Source organism: Schistocerca americana, chromosome 7 (assembly GCF_021461395.2).
Source record: "Schistocerca americana isolate TAMUIC-IGC-003095 chromosome 7, iqSchAmer2.1, whole genome shotgun sequence".
Lineage (NCBI taxonomy): Eukaryota > Metazoa > Arthropoda > Insecta > Orthoptera > Acrididae > Schistocerca > Schistocerca americana.
Genome location: NC_060125.1, coordinates 65,771,178 through 65,794,563, shown reverse-complemented (window position 1 = coordinate 65,794,563; position 23,386 = coordinate 65,771,178). Strand labels below are relative to the sequence as shown.

The 23,386-nt window shown below is 45.5% G+C and overlaps 1 protein-coding gene across 1 annotated transcript in view; it reads right to left on the bottom strand.

Moving 5' to 3' along the window:
• Positions 1 to 23,386, bottom strand: part of LOC124622394 (prothoracicostatic peptide-like) — a 618,742-nt gene that overhangs the window by 137,152 nt on the left and 458,204 nt on the right. Inside the window, exon 3 of the mRNA XM_047148083.1 lies at positions 21,977 to 22,265. Within this exon, the coding sequence (XP_047004039.1) occupies positions 21,977 to 22,265 (289 nt within the window). The remainder of the gene's footprint in view (positions 1 to 21,976; positions 22,266 to 23,386) is intronic.

Sequence of the window (23,386 nt, the reverse complement as noted above, 5' to 3'; positions counted from 1 at the left end):
GAAATGAAACTCCGTACGAAGAGAGATTACGGCATTATTAAGTCAAATTTAAAATGAACTTGTGAGTATGAGCCCTCTTGTCAGTACGCGCTGACCCCTCTGGTCTCACTGCGCGTACTTCTTCGGTCGGGAAGCGTTTCATAAAGCCATTGTATCCTCTGATGGGGCAAACTGACGCACAAGTGTTGTAACTGAACCTTAATAGCCTGGATACCTGTACTGGGACGTTGTTGATATCTAAGCGGCTCAAAAACGTGTTCATTCGGGGACAGATCTGGGGATCTTCTTGGTTGCGCGAATATATCACGCAGACACTTCATAGATACACGTGCTTCGTGTGAACGAGCACTGTCCTGTTTAAAAATGGCGCGACAATACTGTCGCACGAGAGGTAACGCGTGAGAGTGGTGGACGCCCGTGCTGTACCGTTGTGCCACCAGAGTAACCTCAGTCACTACTGCCCGCGACCTGGAATCATACCCGATGGCTTCCCCCACCATGACATCAGCAGCACCACCTGTGTGCCTCTCCAAAACGTTGGAAATAGCCGCCATATTCACCAACGACGTTCATCCGCGATAGTACAGATGCGCGACGCACTGGTGAACACAATGCGACGCCATCCACCACCAATTCCAGCTTCCCGATCACGGGAAGTTCAAGCGCAGCCTTTTATGTTGTGCTGTTAATAGCGGTCCAAATGGTTCAAGTGGCTCTGAGCACTATGGCACTTAACATCCGAGATCATCAGTCCCATCGAACTTAGAACTACTTAAACCTAACTAACCTAAGGACATCACACACATCCATGCCCGAGGCAGGATTCGAACCTGCGACCGTAGCGGTCGCGCGGTTCCAGACTGAAGGTTAATGGTGGCTTACACGTAGGATGGTAATTCGCTAATGCCCCCAAATCTGGATATTGCACATTTCGACCAGCCGGCCCAATGGAGACCCCGAAGGACGACTCTTTCACACTCTGTCAGGTGCTGATAACGCTGTCTTACAGGAGTGCGTAGCATCTCCGTGTCGTTCACAGCGATCATTCATCATGTGAGTCTGCACGTGTCCTTATATGCACTACCAGGCTTTGTCATAACACTTAACACGAACAATACTAATCCACTCAAGTGGATGTTGTACCTGTTGCAGAGAACTACAACTTTCTTAATTGTCTACCTTACGTAACGCCAACTAAGTGAGGTCGAACATGTGGTGTCACCGCCAGACACCACACTTGCTAGGTGGTAGCCTTTAAATCGGCCGCGGTCCGTTAGTATACGTCGGACCCGCGTGTCGCTACTATCAGTGATTGCAGACCGATCGCCGCCACACGGCAGGTCTGGTCTACAGACACTCCCTAGCACTCGCCCAGTTGGACAGCTGACTTTGCTAGCGATGGTTCACTGTCTAAATACGCTCTCATTTGCCGAGACGACAGTTTAGCATAGCCTTCAGCTACGTCATTTGCTACGACCCAGCAAGGAGCCATATTCAGGTACAGATAATATAGTGACTCAAGTACCGTCAAGAGTGACGTTCATCATTAATGGATTAAAGTTAAGTATCAAACTAATTACGTCAGCTTTCTGAATTCTAATTCCTTGTCATCTTCCAGACCTCACGTCAGTATAGTTCTTCCCTCGTCACACCAGCCTGCGTGAGCTAAAGCGCGTGCATTTCGGTCTCCTCTAGTAACACGGTGACGGCTCTTCTGCCAACACAAAAGAACATACGGCCACGCCAATGGATTACCGACTCTTCCAGTTTGTCGTTGATGTTTTTAATGCTGTTTACTCAATGCAGTAACTTCTGTCATAAGAAGTGCTGCACTGACAAGGTAAGTCACAAACGACACACAGCCCTGTTGGTGGCCGGTCCTCAACCCCGGAAACTCGTATTTCGTGACGACCGAACACCGAGTTGGTCTCTCGAAGAATCTTGTACTCGATCGATTAGCTCGTAGAAACTGTGGGGCTCTCAGTTCCCGTGGCTGAAAGGTAAATAACTTTTCCCGGTGTTACGCAACCTATAGACCGTTAACCCGAGAGAAACCCGTAATGTGCCCGTTCGCACGAACTGCTGATAAATTATACGTGTGTTTAAGACAATGTCTGAATCCCGGCCTTTGTATCACCCGCTGCCGCACGCTGGACTTGGGGAAGCAGTTCAGCACTGAGGTGATTACGTAGTGTTCACAGTCGCTATAATTACTCGGAAATATTTTCTACGGGTGGCTAATTTTTTGTCAACGACGTTTATAATAGCTATATTCTGAGGTGACAAAAGTCATAGGCTGGCGATATGCAGATACACAGATAGCGTTGGTATCGCGTAGACAAGGTATGAAAGGGCGGTGTATTGGTGGAGCTGTCATTTGTACTCACGGGATTCATGTGGAAAGGTTTCCAACGTGATTATGTCCGCACGGCGAGAATTAACAGACTGTGAATGCGGAGTGGTAGTTGGAGCTAGACGCATGGGACATTCAGTTCCGGAAATCGTTAGGGAATTCAGTATTCCGAGAATCGCTGAGTCAAGAGTGTGCCGAGAACAGCAAATTTCATGCATCGTGTCTCACCAAAGACAACGCAGTGGCCGACGGTCTTCGCGTAACGACCGAGAGCAGCGGCGTTTGCGTAGAGTTGCCAGTTTTTAGTTTAGTTCTAGTTATGTCATGTTCCGTAGATCATTTTCCCGATAATTTTATCGATATGATGTGGAACAGATCAGATTACAAGACATATATACACACACGAATAGTGCTAATATTAATATTACTTAAATTCTCTTAATTGCTTAGTTTCTTAGCTCTTATTAGTTTATGGTTCATGTTATTGTGCTCTCCTTCAGCCTTTCTGATTGTTTTGATTTACTTCCAATTGAGAAGTGCTCATTTTGGCATTTCACTTTTGCATATTTCTCATTTTGCTAATAATATGCTCCTTAGCTTTTTGCAGTTGAATTGACTGGCATAGTCTCATGTACTGTTTGTTCATTTCAGCCTGTTCATATTTTGATGTTCTTTAAATACTGTAATAACTATCGGAAGCATTTCTTCCCTTAAACTTGTGTAAAGTATTCTCGATGTAGGATTCGTTCTGTGACACAGGTGTAACGTTTTGAATATAAATTATATACGAAACTGTGCTTTAAAAGGAATTTATTTTTTCGCTTTGTACTACATCAGACGAAAATTTTGTGATATGAGGGAGAAATTTGAGGGGCGAACCAATGGAAATAGTCTTAAGTGATCCCCTTTAAAAATAAAAATTTGTTTGACACTGAAAGACGTGACACTGTAGGCACCGAAAATTTATATATATAAAATTATACGGCACACGTTCCTCACAAGCTACTATTAATCAAATTGCGTCCATATAGTATCGTCTCAGTTGTGTGACTGGATTAGTGATTTCCTCTCAGACAGGTCACAGTTTGTAGTGATAGACGGTAAATCGTCGAGTAGAACAGCAGCGATATCTGACGTTCCGCAAGGTAATGTATTAGGCCATCTGCTGTTCCTGATTTACATAAATAATCTAGATGATAACCTGAGCAGCCTCCTTAGATTGTTTGCAGATGAAGCTGTAATTTGCCGTCTAGTAAAATCATCAGACGATCAATTCCAATTACAAAATGATCTAGAGAGAATTTCTGTATGGTGCGAAAAGTGGCAATTGGCACTAAACGAAGTGCAAGATCATATACATGGATACTAAAAGAAATCCGATAAATTTTGGGTATACGATAAATCGCACAAATCTAAGGGCTGTCAATTCAACCAAATACCTAGGAATTACAATTACGAGCAACTTAAATTGGAAAGACCACATAGATAATATTGTGGGGAGGGCGAAACAAAGACTTCGCTTTGTTGGCAGAACACTTAGAAGATGCGACAAACCCCTCTAAAGAGACAGCCTACATTACACTTGTCCGTCCTCTGCTGGAATATTTCTGCGCGTTATGGGATCTCTACCAGGTAGGATTGACGGAGGGCATCGAAAAAGTGCAAAGAAGGGCAGCTCGTTTCGTGTTATCGCGCATTAGGTGGAGAGTGTCACTGACGTGATAAGCGAGTTAGGGGGCAGTCACTGAAACAAAGGCGGTTTTCTTTGCGGCGAGATCTGTTTACGAAATTTCAATCACCAACTTTCTCTTCCGAATGTGAAAATATTTAGTTGGCACCCACCTACGTAGGGAGAAATGATCATCATAATAAAATAAGAGAAATCAGAGCTCGAACGGAAAGATTTAGGTGTTCCTTTTTCACGCGCCATTCGAGAGTGGAATGGTACAGAAGCAGTATGAAAATGGTTCGATGAACCCTCTGCCAGGCACTTAAGTGTGAATTGCATAGTAACCATGTAGATGTAGATGTAGATGTAAGTCGAGCAAAAGGAGGCATCTCGTGACTTTTCTCATCTTAGTGTACATTGACTGACAAAAATTGAAGCACCGAAAACATGGAGGGATGTCAACGTACCTTCGTAAACGGACACACCGTCAGGAGGTATTTAAATGGTTTGGAGTGAGACGTGAGAACGGTCATCAGTGTGCATTGGTGTTGTTCTTGTTTAGTCTTGATGAAAGGCCTGGTAGGGCCGTGAACACTGGTGAATGATGACTGTGGAGGACACGGCGAAGCTGCGTAGTCGTGGAGACAGCGTTTTCAGCACCTGACAGAATTTGAGAGGTGACTCAATGTGCGTCTAGATTGGACCGGGTGGTCGAATAGTGCAGTATCGAGATTTGTGGGGCATTCTAACGTGACAGTGGCCCAACGCTGGACTGCGTGGGAACGTGATGAAAGGCATAGTCTCATCAAGTTTTCAGCGCATCACGTCTGACCAATATAAGGCCACAAGGGAGCATCGCCGTACTGTGCACCACGCTCATCGTAGCCTCTTCATATATGCTTCTCCATAAAGAGGACAAGTATGGCCGGCCGGAGTGGCCGTGCGGTTCTAGGCGCTACAGTCTGGAACCGCGAGACCGCTACGGTCGCAGGTTCGAATCCTGCCACGGGCATGGGTGTGTGTGATGTCATCAGGTTAGTTAGGTTTAAGTAGTTCTAAGTTCTAGGGGACTGATGACCTCAGATGTTAAGTCCCATAGTGCTCAGAGCTATTTGAACCATTTGAAGGACAAGTATTGGACTCCCTGCAATACTCTGTGTGATGGTATACCGCTGATTGGATACTAGAAGCAGCTCGACTAAGTAATTGCAGTCTCGTGCATAGTCTGCCATTATCACGAGAAAAGAGAGCCTGCATTGGAGTAGTGCCGTGGTTGGGAAGTATGGATTTCTGGTGGATGGCGTCGCTCTGTGTTCAGCGATGAATTGCAGTACGCCAGACGACCTTCGTCGGCGATGATCGTGGTGGCTATCTGGGAAGAGGGCCTATTCTTCTAATGATTTGGAGAGGTATGTGGTGTGGGGAGCTATCGGGTATGACTTCAGGTCTTGGTTGGTAGTCATTGGGTTCATGACACAGCACCTAGAAGACAGAATTCTAAGTACTGATATGCAGTCAATCTTACCTGAATATAACAATTACTTTATAACCAGCTTTGAGTACCGAATTTTATACACAAGTGACTTCATGTTTCCGTACCCAAAGTGTCATTTTATATCACAACCAAGTTCATGTTAAACATTACACTTTCATACACGACAAACATTTCTACATCAGAGTTTATAACAACCTACAGTGGGGATGTGTTTAAAATCATACCAGTCTTAACCGCAAAGTCAAATGGTTTAAATGGTTCTGAGCGCTATGGGACTTAACTTCTGATGTCATCAGTCCCCCAGAACTTAGAACTACGTAAACCTAACTAACCTAAGGACATCACACACATCCATGCCGGAGGCAGGATTAGAACCTGCGGCCGTAGCGGTCGCGCGGTTCCAGACTGTAGCGCCTAGAACCGCTCGGCCACCCCGGCCCGCCCCGCAAAGTGACTTTCAAGAGCAAAGAGCTAAGATTTTAAAAATAATGAATACTTCAGAGATATATCGTTGTTATGAAAGCTATCAATTACGTTGTGGGGAGAAAGTAAGTCGTTGCTGTTATATTCCACTAATACTTCAATAACAGAGTCGCCTGATGCCTGAGCATCAATGATTAATACGAGGGGTGCTCAACAAGAAATGCAACACTTTTCTTTCCGGAAAGAATGTTGGCTTTATTCAGCATTCCAGTACACAGCCGGCCGAAGGGGCCGAGCGGTTCTAGGCGTTTCAGTCTGGAACCGCGCGATCGCTACGGTTGAAGGTTCGAGTCCTGCCTCAGGCATGGATGTGTGTGATGTCCTTAGGTTAGTTAGGTTTAAGTAGTTCTAAGTTCTAGGGGACTGGTGACCTCAGATGTTAAGTCCCATAGTGCTCAGAGCCATTTGAACCAATACACATGTTATTCCCCACTGTTTTGGCAATAAGACACTATTTTTCAACGTAATTTCCGGTCAATGCGACGTCATTACGCCACCTTAGTGGGAGGCTCTGCGTGTCCGCTTGGTACCTCCCTACTGATCGACGTCGGAACCAACGTCTCGCTGCGTCTGCAACATCCCCATCACACGCATACTGCTTCTCGCGGAGTGTATCGTTCTTTGGGCCAAACGGATGGAAGTCGGAAGGAGCGAGATCCGGGCTGTGCGGTGGATGAGGGAGAACAGTCGAACGAAGTTTTGTGAACTCCTCTCGGGTGCGCAGACTTGTGTGAGGCCTTGCGTTGCCATGGAGATTGAGAAGTTCGTTTCAATCTTTGTGGTGACGAACACGCTGAATTCTCTTCTTCAGTCCCCTGAGGTTAGTAAAATAAACTTCAAAATTGATCGTTACGCATGAGGGAGGACATCAGACAGAATAACTCCCTCACAGCCTCAACAGACCGTCACCATGACTTTACCGGTGGGCGCAACCCCGAATCCTCCCGCGGTCAGAAAAAAGGTACCGAAACCTCCCAAGCCCGCAAGGGTCTGAAAAACGACGGGAACGAATCCTCCCGTTTGAAGCAGGTAGCAGTTCTAAACGTTATCAATACTCCAAGCAGGCAAAGGAAAGCATATGAAATTACAGTAGAAGATGTAAAAAAAATTTTCGCGTGTATTGTATGTTTAAAAGTTTTATCTTTTATCTTATTTAGATATTTATTTTTAGAAACAGGAATCATTTATAGGCTTGATTTCTTCATAATTAATTTATGAAAATAGCACATCATGATTTCGCAACACATATTCTATCTCAGTGTTCATTTGATGAATTATGGTTACATTTCCAGCAAATCTACACATACAACAAATTGATAAGTGTCCGATGTCTGAATATAGGAGTTTTCTTGTCGTTCAATAAAGAGATGACCAATGGAATGCAATGGCCATTAACTAACCCAAGTATTGTAAACAGCTGACATAAAAACTTTGTACAGCACTTCAACGTACCATCAACACATTTATATTCACACTGCCTTAATGCTTTAAGGTTTTGCAGAGTCACAAAAAGTGATCACTTTTTTCTCGGTGTTATTTTCTAATAAACACTTTGTCCCGTCCATGGTTTCCACATCCAGCGTGTTGGTAACACCATGAACATCTGCAGCATTCGTGGGCAGTTTTGACAGAATTTTGCGCCTAGCTTTGTAATTAGATTTACGAAAATTGCTGACATCTCTCGTAGTTATATCTTACGCATAGTCTCTTTTTAACTTCTGGTAAGTTATTTTTGACGGTCTGTCACAAATATCTTCTATGGCTTTTCTCTTTAGGTCAGAAATGATTTCTTGTCTCCGAATTTTGTTATTAGGCATTTCTTCATGATTGTGCTCTTCTTGACACTCGACGACATCCAGCTTCTCAATAGAAATAGTTTTAACAAAAATTCTGCAGCCATTAATGTTGCATGTCCATCGCGCTAGACCACCTTTCAGCCGTTTCTCAAAACGGAAGATGTTACCTTCCAAAACCAACATTTTCCTTCCCTTCCTACTTACTGAAACTGTAAGCTCGTCTGAGGACACGTTCACTCTACAACAGCGAACTGCGGAGTGTCCGCAGGCAGCTGTGGTCATTAGCGCGCACAATGCTCTGTCGCATTGTGTCAGTTTGGGAGGATTCGGTCCTGTTACCTGCTTACCTACCTGGTTTCGGGAGGGTTCGGGGCTGTGCCCTTACCAGCTGACGGTGAGGCTTTGAACTTTTGTGATGTGGCGCCGCTGCAAGTATTACCATTTTGCTTCTGGTTGAAACTGATCAAACCATATTTCATCACCTGTCACGATGTTCGACAAAAGATAGTCACCATCAGCCTGATAACGCGCAAGCAATTCAGCACAGAAGGCCCTTCGCTACTATTGATGGTCTTCTGTTAAGTGCAGAGGATCCCAAAGGGGACAAAGCTTTGAGTATCCGAAGTCATGGACGCGTATGTCAACACTACAAACAGGGACATCCAGTTGAACACCGAGATGTTTGATTGTGATCATCTACAGTGAAAGTGACCACACCTTCCTACGTTGTAGGAGTCACAGCTGTGTGCGTCTGGCCGGCACGTGGGGGATCGGATACACTACGATGCTGACAGACGTCTCGCCCAACGACACGCCATATTTTTGTTTACTGGCAGGTCTCCGTAGACGTTCTGTAACTGCGATGATCTGGTTTTCCCCCAAAAGAAACTCAATAGCAGGTCTCTGCTTGGAACGCTCCTTCATTACAGAGGCCATTCTGGTGGCTACTTTATGAAACTATAGCGGATGAAGCGGGAATCTTCCACAATGTATCACAACAAATTTTTCAACCGAAACTGGCCGAGAAAAAAAAGGTGTTGCGTTACCTATTGAACGCCTCTCATACCAAGTAAAGCACTATATCCTATGGCCTTCAGGATGATCGGAAGCTATCTGTTATTTATAAGAATATTTGCACCACACAGCTGCCATAAGAAAAAATGTCCTCATATATGAGTATGGCTTAAGGTGTTCGCTAATCTATATTCAAATGCCATGGGAGTAAATAACTACTGAAATCATATCAAGAAAAATTCGATTACTACACTTTTTTTTTTTTTACAAAGATCTGTATAAACATAGAAAAAACTGAACATGGCGAACGTCTTCGTTCAAAAATAACAAGAAATACACGTAGCATAAAGCTGTCTCACTTACAAGTAATGCACACAGATACTTGGAAACGCAGTGTAAAAGAGGCCTTACTTCCAGAGATCACGACCGAATCGATCTTGAATGTTGTGGCAGAAATACCTATGTTACCCTTGGTATTAAGAAGAGCTTAGACATGAGCCAGAATTAATATTTGCACTAGGCAAATTAACGAACAAGTCATAGTACACTACTGGCCATTAAAATTGCTACACCACAAAGATGACGTGCTACAGATGTGAAATTTAACCGACAGGAAGAAGATGCTGTGATATGCAAATGATTAGCTTTCCAGAGCATTCACACAAGTTTGGCGCCGGTGGCGACACCTACAACGTGCTGACATGAGGAAAGTTTCCAACCGATTTCTCATACACAAACAGCAGTTGACCGGCGTTGTCTGGTGAAACGTTGTTGTGATGCCTTGTGTAAGGAGGAGAAATGCGTACCATCACGTTTCCGTCTTGGATAATGGTCGGATTGTAGTCTGGGTGGCTCTGAGCACTATGGGACTTAACATCTATGGTCATCAGTCCCCTAGAACTTAGAACTACTTAAACCTAACTAACCTAAGGACAGCACACAACACCCAGCCATCACGAGGCAGAGAAAAATCCCTGACCCCGCCGGGAATCGAACCCGGGAACCCGGGCGTGGGAAGCGAGAACGCTACCGCACGACCACGAGATGCGGGCGGATTGTAGTCTATCGCGATTGCGGTTTATCGTATCGCGATATTGATGCTCGCGTTGGTCGAGATCCAATGACAGTTAGCAGAATATGGAATCGGTGGGTTCAGCAGGGTAATACGGAACGCCGTGCTGTATCCCAACGGCCTCGTGTCACTAGCGGTCGAGATGACAGGCATCTTATCCGCATGGGTGTAGCGGATCTTACAGCCACGTCTCGATCCCAAAGTCAACAGATGGGGACGTTTGCAAGACGACAACCATCTGCAAGAACAGTTCGACGACGTTTGCAGCACCATGGACTATCAGCTCGGAGACCATGGCTGCGGTTTCCCCTTGACGCTGCATCACAGACAGGAGCGCCTGCCATGGTGTACTCAACGACGAACCTGGGTGCACGAATGGCAAAACGTCATTTTTTCGGATGAATCCAGGTTCCGTTTACAGCAGCATGATGGTCGCATCCGTGTTTGGCGACATCGCGGTGGACGCACGTTGGAAGCGTGTATTCGTCGTCGCCATACTGGCGTATCAGCCGGTGTGATGGTATGGGGTGCCATTGGTTACACGTCTCGGTCACCTCTTGTTCGCATTGACGGCACTTTGAACAGTGGACGTTGCATTTCAGATGTGTTACGAGCCGTGGCTCTACCCTTCATTCGATCCCTGCGAAACCCTACATTTCAGCAGGATAATGCACGACCGTATGTTGCAGGTCCTGTACGGACCTTTCTGGATACAGAAAATGTTCGACTGCTGCCATGGCCAGCACATTCTCCGCATCTCTCACCACTTGAAACGTCTGGTCAAAGGTGGGCGAGCAACTGGCTCGTCACAATACGCCAGTCACTACTCTGGAAGAACTGTGGTATCGTGTTGAAGCTGCATGGGCTGCTCTACCTGTACACGCCATCCAAGCTCTGTTTGACTCAATGCCCAGGTGTATCGAGGCCGTTATTGCGGCCAGAGGTGGTTGTTCTGGGTACTGATTTCTCAGGATGTATGCACCCAAATTGCGTGAAAATGTAATCACATGTCAGTTCTAGTATAATAGATTTGTCCAATGAATACCCGTTTATCATGTGCATTTCTTCTTGGTGTAGCAATTTTAATGGCCAGTAGCGTAACTCAAGATTCACCGTAACAAGCGTCGAGTTCTGAATCGCAAAAGAATTGAAACGATAAAAATCAAGAAACATGACTACGGCTGTGAAACGACCTTAACTTGAGCGCAAGGTTCCCAAACTCCATACGACGCCGATCACCGTCAAATCCTAATACTGCACCAAGAGCAGTCACCGTTCTGGTTGCCACCTCAGATCTCAAGCGAACTCCATCTGCCCTCCATCGATCACAGACGCAGAAAGCTGATGTTCTTCACCGACCTCTGACACAGAAAGCTCTCTGCGCCGCTCTTCGAAACTTAAATCTTCTCTCCAGCGCTCTCTTCAACCGAAATGTTTTCTGTAATTTTTTGTTTTTCGAACTCTGGCGGCTCAACAAAAATGATTCCGCCGTAAACCTGCGTCACCCGACCTGGGCTCATGCTTATTTGTACGACGTATCGGAAATAGGGAAACGTTTCCACACGGCTCCCCTCCTCTCGTCTTGTAAGAAAGACCCACGCCACTTAATACCGTCTTGTGTGAGCTCTAGTCTTGTTCTTAGCCTAAGAGTCATAAACAAATCCTCGTTTTTTCTCGTAGCATTCTGCGTCCTTTTCGAAAGAGTCTCAATTCTTCCCAAGGTTTTGGAAGACATCTTTGGTATTGGTACGTCTGTCGGGTACGTAATTGTCTGCTTAATCAGCAAGCTGTCAGTTATCGACTGGCATCAATATGTTGCTTGGGAGCATAAACATCCTTCAGTTTCTGAGCTGTGTATTCTGGACTTGTGCCATCGTACCTGGAAAAGGCTTCACCGTTAATCATAAGGCTGTCCATCATAGCACATTCCACTAGAGTCCTGGTATGACAGACCCCTAGGGCGTTTGAAAATCGACTATCCGAGGCAGAGCCTCCGCTGAATACGTTACATGAAGGTTCCGCATTGTTTGATGAATACAAAAAGTGTCGTCCTGCCATAAAAGGCTTGCGCATGGAACTCGGTAATCTTTATCTTAATGTTACCTGATTCAAACGAAAAACTGTTATTTCACTAAGATCTGACTTGCTTGTTCCTTGACTTACTAAGAGGAGTTTCAAATTATCTGTCTAGATTCTGTTAAAACGAGCTAATTATGAGGATGACTGCAATTGTTTATGCTCTGCTTAGCCTGGCACTGAAATTACTGTTGGAAACCAATCTTGACCGACTTTTAATCACCACAGACAGATGTCTCGCTCAAGATGTTTCATTAATCCAGCGAGCTCTTTATTGTTTGTTGTCAGGCTGGATTTCCAATTAGTTGGATTAAGAAGGAAGTGTGGACGCAGATCATCGTTTATCAAACATGCAAACCTGAAGAATATAATGGCACACGTCTTTCCGACAGGTTGGTTACATTTACAAACGTTTAGAAATTGCAAAAGCCAATAAACAGTTTAGAAAAGGAAAAAGTATCAGAGGAATGTGACGGATGTCTCTCGGTTATTTTGTGAGCGTGCATAAGACTATGTGGGGGTGTTATTTTCCCCATCTCAGAGGACACCTAGCCACGAGTCGACTCAACAGGTATATTCACTCAGCACAGAAGCTTCAGCCGGCCGCGTTGGCCGAGCGGTTCTAGGCGCTTCAGTCCGGAACCACGCGGCTGCTACGGTCGCAGGTTCGAATCCTGCCTCGGGCATGGATGTTTGTGATGTCCTTAGATTAGTTAGGTTTAAGTAGTTCTAAGTCTAGAGGACTGATGACCTCAGATGTTAAGTCCCATAGTGCTTAGAGCCATTTGAACAGAAGCTTCTCACGTTACGCTGAATCCATAAAAAAGTGGCACTTTGGGAAAATAGTAGCTAGCAATGTTCAGTTAATTGTGGTCTCGCTGGATACTGGTGTACTAACTATTTGCGATGGTATTTTGAACTCTTACCATCGGTGCATTCATTATACACAGTGAGGTGAGAGTATTGGGTATTGGGTTTCATTATCTTAGTCGGTTGTAGTAGGACTTATCCTGGCTTTCATGAAATTATTTCAAACGTGTTAAAATTATTGAGAAACGTCGTAAAAAGCTCACTATATTAAGGAGGTATGTAGTTACGATCGTTTCAGCATGTAACACACACACACACACACACACACACACACACACACACACACACACACACACACTCTTACATGAACTATAGAAAATTTAATAGTAATCTCGCAATACTTACATAATTCTTATTCTTAAGGCTTTATCTACGAGAGAGCTGACATTTTTGCGATAGGATACTTTGCGCTTCTTTGTGTGAAATCTTGTATTTGGCATGTCTCAAATTTCCGATAGTGACAAGGAGACCACACTGCAATAGTAATTTCTATATTTTTTTATATTTATGGTTCATGATGATCGGAACCGAAATATCAATTTCCCAAAGCAGTTCGATGCAACTCTCACGAATTGTCGTGAAAATCGATTTTGAAGTTTTCTGAGTATCTAAATAAGTTAGTTTCTATAAAAGGCCAAATGTTTCTGTGATGTAATGCTCGCCTAAAATGTGGGCGGCCTAGGTTCGATTCCTGGCCAGGGTAATTTTTTTTTTTAAAAGTGCATTTCCCATGAGCATTTCCATGAAGCGTACAAGACATACGGATGAAAACAAAACCAACTTGTAATTTTTTTAATTCAATATTTACTAACAATCTTTTACACAATATCATTAACTACGAATTTATATTTGAATGTAAACTGGATTTTTGTGTGCTTCATATAATTACAAATGTGCATTTTTAATAAAAATGAAAATTAAAATATGTGTTAATATACATATATTTGAGGAAATTTATATTGAAGTGATGTAGGTATTAGAACTGAATGGAAAAGAAACGAGAAAAGTAATTACTAAAGCGGGGCGCGAATCAACAATTCAGCGATTACCAATGTTGAGCGGTACTGACTTTCCCCCCTTGTTTATGTATTTTACGCTTGATAGAAAAGTTCACAGAACATTCATATTTGTTTAAAATTTGCTTCTGCCAGGAATCAAATGAAGGACGCGTACACAGGTGGCAAGCATTCTACCACAGAGCCACACTTCCTCCAGGAGAAATCGACTATATTTCAGGGTATTAAGCACACTCGTAAAATTACAAAGTCGTTTTTCTCGAAAATTTTTGAGAGTTGGATTGATTTAATTAGGATGTCTGATATTTCAGTTCTTAAATTCATGTGCGATAAATACAAAAATTTACAAAAATGCAGCTGCGAACACTAAGAATGAACTTTGTACTCATATTTTGCTCATATTTAGAATGACGAGACACTTTTTATGAGGAAGAGTATTTTAAATTTGTATCGCACGCAGTATTTGTAGTGGAAGTTTTAAATGAAGATGCCCTTGCTGACTGGACATGGAACTTTCCTTTTTGAATTGTTCAGGAATATTACAGTTATTATATATGTACATTACAGATAGAAAAAAATTGGGGAGATATTGTCAAGGGTGGAATTGAAGGTTTTAGTAGAACTAATGTAGAAATTTTGTACATCTTCAGTTTCATAAACAAAGTGTGTGATTTGCGAGCCAGATATAGCTGACAACAGCTGCTGGAGAGCGCTGCTCTCGCAAACCATTATGAGAAGTGCAACACAGCAGCTTGTTTCTGAGAATATACGAGTACCACGTATATAACACTACGAGCTGAGAAACATGTGCCGTATTAGTACGGCATTACTAGGATATGTTTACGCTCCAGCCTCGCTGCTGCCATCTCATCGCTTGCAGATATCCCGTCGGATTGCCAAACTCGCTCTAGCACTGCAGTTGTATCTTGCTCAATGGCGGCGTAAATTCTTGTTCCAGAGCGAGTACCAGACTGCCTGGACTAGGTTTTCTTTCTTTTTTCTTTATTGTGATTTCATTCCCCTGCCCATATGCGCAGGGGAGGGCTGTCAGCGGCACAATCCGCCGCTCTTCAGCCAATCGGCATGACAACTTAAAATAAGAATAAAATGTTACATACATAAGGCGATAAAGGGGAACTTCAAACAGAATAATAGGAGAAAATGGAGGTAAAAAATAGACTAACACAGAGACGTTCATGGAGGACAGTTAAAAAAGAAAAAGCCATCAGAAAGTTAAAAAACACGGCGATTCTTCAAAACTCAGAGAAGATACTGAATGGACATGCACATGTTAAAAGTCGGCCACAGTAGTAAAAACACTCCGGGACAACACACTTAAAACCCACTTGGAGTACACATGACGAAGAATAAAACTGCCAGGAGGGACCTGGCGAAGGAAAGGGCAGAGAGGATGGAAAAGGAGGGGAGAGCAAGGGCAGCAGGGGAAGTGGTGGGATGAAGAGAGGAGGGGCATCAGTGGGTACACGAAGAGGCAGGAGACACATGGGGTGGGAGATGAAGAGGGAAGACAGGGCAGGAGGGAGTGCAGAGACACTGAAAGGAGGCACAAGAGATGGAGGGGGAGTAGGAGGGGGGAGCCGCTCAGGAGGAGGGAGAGAGAGGAGAGGGAGCCCTGAGGAGGAGGCAGGAAGATGGGGTTAGTGTTGGTTGGAAGGGTAGATGTCAGGGCAAAGCTCATCATCCGGGAGGGGTAGATGGTGGAAGTTGTGTTGGGAAAGGAGATGGAGGGTGTGGAGATGGAGAGAGGGTGGGACACAACCGTAAAGGCGCAGCAACTGGTTGGGGGTTGAGAGGAAGGGAGACACCAGGGGGTGAGGGGGATCAAGGCGGCGGACAATATACAGTGTGCGGATGTGTTCAAGGAAAAGGAGAAGGTGGGGAAGGGGATGAGATCTTTGAGGATGTGCATGGGGGACAGAAGGCAGATGCGGAAGGCAAGGCGGAGCACATGGCGTTCGAGGATTTGGAGGGTTTTGTAGAACCGGGGAGGGGCGGAAATCCAAGCTACACTGGCATAACAGAGGATGGGGTGGATCAAGGATTTGTAGGTGTGAAGGATGGTGGAAGGATGCAGACCCCACGTCTGGCCGGCCAGGAGTTTCAGGAGGTGGAGGCAGTTGTGGGCTTTGTTTTGGATGCTAAGAAGTTGGGGAGTCCAGGTGAGGTGGCGGTCGAGTGTGAGGCCAAGGTATTTGAGGGTAGGAGTGAGGTGGATAGGACGGCCATAAATGGTGAGGTAGAAATCATAGAGGCGGAAGGAGCAGGTGGTGCGGCCTGTGATGATCACCTGGGTCTTGGAGGGATTAACACCGAGGAACCACTGGTTGCACCAAGCGGTGAATTGGTCAAGGTGGGTTTGGAGGGTATGTTGGAACCGTTGAAGGGTAGGATAAAGGGCTAGGAAGGTGGTGTCATCAGCAAATTGGAGAAGATGAACAGGAGGGGGAGGTTTGAGAATATCAGCAGTGTACAGGAGATAGAGGAGAGGGGAGGGGACAGAATCTTGGGGCACACCGGCAGAGGGATAGAAAGTACGGGAGTTGGAATTGTGGATAGTCACATAGGAGGGATGATGGGAGAGGAAGGAAGCAACGAGACGGACGAAGTTGATGGGGAGAGCATAGGTCTGGAGTTTGAAAAGGAGCCCGGGATGCCAGACACGGCTATAGGCGTTCTGGAGATAAAGGGAAACAAAGATAGCGGAGCGACGGGACTTACGTAGGAGGAAAAGAAGATTGGTAAGGTTAAGGAGCTGGTCGTCGGCGGAGAAGGAAGGCCAGAAGCCACATTGGGTAAGAGGAAGGAGGCAGTGCTGGTTAAGGTGACGGTGAATCCAGCGAGAGAGGATGGCCTCAAAGATCTTACTGAACATGGAGGTGAGGCAGATTGGACAATAAGAAGAGGTATCATAGGGGGGTTTGTTTGGTTTAGGGAACAGCAGGACACGGGAAGTCTTCCACAGGTCGGGGTAAAATCCAGTGGACAGGAGGACATTGTACAAGGTAGCAAGGACAGAAAGGAAGGAAGGAGGGGATTCCTTGAGGTGACGGTAGGTGACGCCATCATGACCAGGGGCGGTGTTGCGTTTGGAGCGGAGGATGAGTGTGATGTCTTGTGTGGTGATGGGAGTGTTGATGTCTGAGGGGGGTAACCGATCCAAGTACTGGAAGCTAGGGGCGAGCCGGGGGACAGAGGTGTCAGTGCGGTCAAGGATAGTGGGGAAGGGGGAATAATCAAAATGGGGATCGTCAGGAATGGAGAAGACCTCAGATAGGTGGGAAGCAAAATGGTTAGCCTTACTGAGGTTGTCAGGAAAGGGTTGAAAGTCATGGAGGATGGGGTAATGCGGGATGGGATGGCTACCAGTAAGGCGGTGGATGGCTGACCAGTACTTGGAGGAGTTGCAAGGGAGGGTGGAGTTGAGGCTTATGCAGGTCTGGCGCCACTCCCGGCGTTTCTTTTCTGTAAGGAGGTGCCGGATGTGTCGCTGTAATTGCCGGAGGCGGGTGAGAGTATCCCGGTCACGAGTGCGGAGGAAGGAGCGGTAGAGCCTGCGGGATTCGAGGAGAAGAAGGACAGCCTGTGGAGGAAGCGTAGGGAGGTGAGAGTGGATGAGTTTGGTAGGGACATGAGCCTATACAGCGTCAGTGACGGTCTTCTGAAGGAAGGAAGAGGCATGGGTGATGTCATCAGGGGTCCGCAGCTCGTGGTCGTGCGGTAGCGTTCTCGCTTCCCGCGCCCGGGTTCCCGGGTTCGATTCCCGGCGGGGTCAGGGATTTTCTCTGCCTCGTGATGACTGGGTGTTGTGTGATGTCCTTAGGTTAGTTAGGTTTAAGTAGTTCTAAGTTCTAGGGGACTGATGACCATAGATGTTAAGTCCCATAGTGCTCAGAGCCATGTCATCAGGGTGGTGAAAGGTGAGGGGGTGACTTTCGACCTGCAAGGCAATGGATTCCCAGTAGGCATCCCAATTGGCACGGTGGTAGTCATGCCTGGACTAGGGCAGAGCGGGCCCTATATACGAAACCGGAGGGAGCGGCTATTGGCCGCTGTCTGCACGTGGCTTAGCGGTGGCACTGCACGGAATAGCCGCCGCGGACGCGGAGCCCTCTATGGGCTGGCCACGTCCATTTGTTAAGGCGCGTGTTCGACTTCCGCGGCGGGAGGTACTAGAGTAATACATCCAGGTACAGTATTCCGTTGCTGGTCCTCTCATGGAAAAAAAGGGGCTGCACACTTTGTTCTTGCTTAATGCACAAAAAACGTTCAGATTATGGCTATCACGAACATGTTGCAACGTTTGATGTGGATTTTCACTGCCCCAAATTCTACAATTATGTGTGTTAACTGTGCCACTTATATGAAATGTCGACTCGTCCGAAAAGATGATTTTGTCCGAGAAATGTTCATCCTCCTGTAATCGATTTAACATGTTCGCACAGAAGTTCTTATGAGCGATGTTATCAGTGTCTTTTATTGCTTGTACGATCGTCAATCTGTACGGTTTCAAATGCAAATTGTTTCTCAACGCACGCCAAACAACTGTATGTATGATTTGCAGTTCGCGAGATGCACCACAGGTCGATTTCGTAGGGCTGTTGACAAAACGTTGTCTCACTCGCTCAGCGACGTCGTCAGGTGTGCTTGGACAACCTGACGATTTACCATGTCTTACCGAGCACACTATTTCTACAAAACATTTACGCCATTCATTCATTATAGTCCTACTACGAGGATCTTTAACGTACTTGGTACGGAAATTACGCTAAACAGTTGTCGGCGACTTCGATTCTTCAAACCAAAACACACAGCTAGCACACTCGGGTGCAGTGAAGGCAGCCATCTTTAACGCAACCGCCGCTAGCGCTCCTTATGGTGCGATTCGGCACTAGCGGGCTAAGTGAGAAAAAACGTGATGTATCTACCTACAAATTGACACTACAGTCACTTCTATAGGTACTATGAATTAATTTATTTGAATTTTCAAATTGTAAAGTCCATTTTGAAACACCCTGTATGGGCGTCTAACACAGCATAGAACTTATCCTTAGGATCGAAAGTGACTGTGCTGGTCAGAGCTTGGCTTTCGCTCCACGTGTAACAAAATCGGATGAGATTCAAGCAAGACCGGTATTACACTATCAAATTTCTTTGTTCAATATCTTTGTCAAATACCTTTGTCAAAGGCATTTGATGGTGTAATAGGGAACTTTGTCAAATGTTGTCAAATATTTGAACAAATCTAAGGCCTCGCTGTAGATTTGATCGAAGAAGTCGCTTGTCGTCTGTTCACTGCAATGTGACATGTTACCACGTGCAGCGCTAGCATCGCTGCAGCGTTCTGTCATCTGTAGTGTTTTTATAAACATTGCCAGTAAATACGATTGGTGTGTACCGACAACTACAAAATTAATAGAGGTGAGGCACTTTAAACCGTGAGGCACCCTGAATACAAAAATAGATTAAGAAGATTGGTGACCTGACCTAACCTAACCTAACCTAACCTAGCTCTCTCCTGTAGCAGGGAATCGGAGTGTTACAGTGAGCCTGTCTTCTGCAGATATAGCAGTTCTTAAGTGAGTATTGTACTGTCTAATAGGAGGATACACTTCACTGAGCATATACAGAAATGTATGCTCATCCATTCTTAGGCAATTGATGTACGGCTTGACGTCCTCCACTATAAACTCACATAACAAGTTTTGTTGAATGCTTTTATCGTGTCGTCATAAAACCCACGGCTTCACAAAAGTACGCTTCCTTTCTTTATCCCGCTTCTCTTGCGCATGTACACACGGTGCAATTGTGGTACATGCAACTGCTGCGGTTAATAACAAGTTGTTGTCATCATCCATCTTGAACTTCGACGAAAATATGATGACAGTATAATACCCCTTTTTAGTGCCACGTCAAATATCTTTGTCAAAAATATTTGACGAATATTTGATCACATCTTTGATCAAATCCTTGACAAAGAAATTTGATAGAATAATGCCGGCCTAAGACTCGGTGACAGATCATGCTGGCGAGCAGCGAGGTGGCAGTACCAGGTGTACCCGTATGAAATGAGCGTTTTTTTGTGAAAATAAAACACTTATTTTAAACTGAAAAGGAAAAACATTTTATTCAAAGTACTGACCATTGCTTCCTATACATTTTGACCACCTTTCTGGCAATTTGTGGACACCACGCCAAAAGAAATGTTCGTCTTTTGAAGCAAACCAATGAGACATCCAATTTTCGACGTCGTCGTAGGAATCGAAGTGTTCCTCAGCCAATGCGTGTCCCATTGATGAAAACAAATGGTAGTCGGAAGGGGCCAAGTTTGGTGAATACGGCGGGTGGGGTAGCAGCTCCCAGCCAAGTGTTTTGATTGTATCCCGAACCAGTTTTGCTTTGTGTGCAGGTGCATTGTCGTGTAAAAAAATTACTTTGCCATGTCTTCTGGCCCATTCTGGTCTTTTTTCGATCAATGCAAAGTTCAAATTGATCATTTGTTGTCTGTAGCGATTAGTGTTCACAGTTTCACCGGGTTTTAGAAGCTCTTGATACACCACACCTTTCTCATCCCACCAGGCACAGAGCATTGTCTTCTTGCCGAATCGATCCGGTTTTGCAGTCGATGTTGATGGTTGTCCCGGATTAACCCATGATTTTTCCCGTTTAGGATTCTTAAAACAAATCAATTTTTCATCGCCAGTAACAATTCGATGCAAAATTAATTTTCTTTCGTGTCTTTGAAGCAAAATTTGACATGTGGTTTTTCGGTTTTTCATCCGTCTTTCATTCATTTCATGTGGCACCCACTTTCCAGACTTTTGGATCTTTCCCATAGCTTTCAAACGGTCAGAAATCGTTTGTTGTGCAACATTTAGCATTGCTGCCATTTGCTTCTGATTGAAAGTATCATCTTCATCGAATATCGCTTGCAGTTCGGCGTCTTCGAACTTTTTTGATGGTCTTCCACGTACTTCATTTCTTACATCAAAATCATCATTTCTGAACCGTTGAAATCATCTTTTGCATGTTGCTTCTGATAGAGCATGACCACCATATGCCTCGACAAGCATTCGATGCGACTCTGCAGCACTTTTTTTCAAATGAAAACAAAAAATTAATGCTTTCCGCAAATCATCACTTTCTGGTACAAAATTCGACATTGTTAACACTATGAAAACATATGATATTGTTTTTTCCAGGACTTGATGTATACTAAATATCTTTGACAGATGTCATACCAACCAAACTGTGGTGTGCATACTGTAAGACCTTCGGTGCACACACCATCAGATTATTTGACTTGTCGCTCTAGCGAAGTACGCGAGTGTCAGCAATATGTCTCGTGGTCTTATCGTGGCGTGTTTATCGTCTGCTGTTAGGGCAGACGATAGAAATGCCAATTGCATGCTTAGAGTAGCAGATTGACGGTGACCAACTTTAAACAGAACTTGATTAATTTTCACACACATTTATTAAAATAATAAAAAACATGGACATTACGTAACTTGATTCTGGATGCTGTTTACAATTGACAATCTGAAGTTCCTTTGGTCTTGGTGCGTTAATCTCACATATCTCTGATACTTGAAAAAGTGTCTATTCATTTCTCTTCATGCCTATGTACAGGAATATGATAATCTTATTAGGTGCAGACTGAAACTTGACTACAGACTAATGCAGACTGGTACAGACTGGTGCAGACTAATGCAGACTGACTAATTGGAGGTCTGTACACTCGTTATAATACCACGCGTGTTCAGGTATCACTGCACAAGTGTGAACCGCGAGGAGAAAAGGTTCTACGTTAGCTGCAATCTCATTGGCTGCATTGCATATTGATACGCGGATCGGCGGAAGCAGAATTTGGTCCGTCTCTAAGGCAGCGCCATTTCGTAGTGTGGAGACAGACGAGCGCTGCGCTTGCGTTGTTGTGCTTAGCGGGGCTCGCTCTATTGGGAAAGTTGTGTACGTGCTGACTACGCGGAACTATGTAAACAAAACAAAAAAAAAAAGGCTCGATCGCAATAAACGTGCCCTATCGACACATTTGTATCTTAACGCTCACTTCATACCGGTACACCTGGTATAAGGGCGTCCACCTAGGCACTTACCGTGGAAGCTGCGCCAGTCGGCGGCGCGCTTGCCCCAGGTGTTGTGCAGGCTGCTCCAGGCGCGCTTCTCCTCGTCGCCGGGCTCTCCCTCGTCGCCCTGCAGCTGCAGCTGCACCTGCAGCGGCAGAGGCAACTGCATCGGCAGCGGCACCAGTTGCGCGGCCTCCTGGTCTCCCTCCTGCTCAGCCACGGTCTGGTCCGGCAGCTCAGGCCACGTGGCCGCGTCGTCTCCGCCGCGCTTGCCCCAGGCGCCGAGCAGGTTGCTCCACGCGCGCTTGCCCCACGCAGACTGAAAGCACAGGCCGCGGGCGGGTCGTCAGGTGCAGTTCCATTATACACTACTGGCCATTAAAATTGCTACACCAAGAAGAAATGCAGATGATAAACGGGTATTCATTGGACAAATATGTTATACTAGAACTGACATATGATTACACTTTTACGCAATTTGGGTGCATAGATCTTGAGAAATCAGTACCCAGAACAACCACCTCTGGCCGTAATAACGGCCTTGATACGCCTAGGCATTGAGTCAAACAGAGCTTGGATGGCGTGTACAGGTACAGCTGCCCATGCAGCTTCAACACGATACCACAGTTCTTCCAGAGTAGTGACTGGCGTATTGTGACGAGCCAGTTGCTCGGCCACCATTTACCAGACGTTTTCAATTGGTGAGAGATCTGGAGAATGTGCTGGACAGGGCAGCAGTCGAACATTTTCTGTATCCAGAAAGGCCCGTACAGGACCTGCAACATGCGGTCGTGCATTATCCTGCTGAAATGTAGGGTTTCGCAGGGATCAAATTAAGGACAGAGCCACAGGTCGTAACACATCTGAAATGTAGTGTCCGCTGCTCAGAGTCCCGCCAATGGGAACAAGAGGTGACCGAGACGTGTATCCAATGGCACTCCATGCCATCACGCTGGGTGATACACCAGTATGGCGATGACGAATACACGCTTCAAATGTGCGTTCACTGCGATGTCGCCAAACACAGATACGACCATCATGATGCTGTAAACAGAACCTGGATTCATCCGAAAAAATGACGTTTTGCCATTCGTGCACCCAGGTTTCTCGTTGAGTACACCATCGCAGGCGCTCCTGTCTGTGATGCAGCGTCATGGGTAACCGCAAGCACGGTCTCCGAGCTGATAGGTCATGCTGCTGCAAACGTCGTCGAACTGTTCATGCAGATGGTTGTCGTCTTGCAAACGTCCCCACCTGTTGACGCAGGGATCGAGACGTGGCTGCACGATCCGTTACAGCCATGCGGATAAGATGCCTGTCATCTCGACTGCTAGTGATACGAGGCCGTTGGGCTCCATTACGGCGTTCCGTATTATCCTCCTGAACCCACCGATTCCATATTCTGCTAACAGTCATTGGATCTCGACCAAGGCGAGCAGC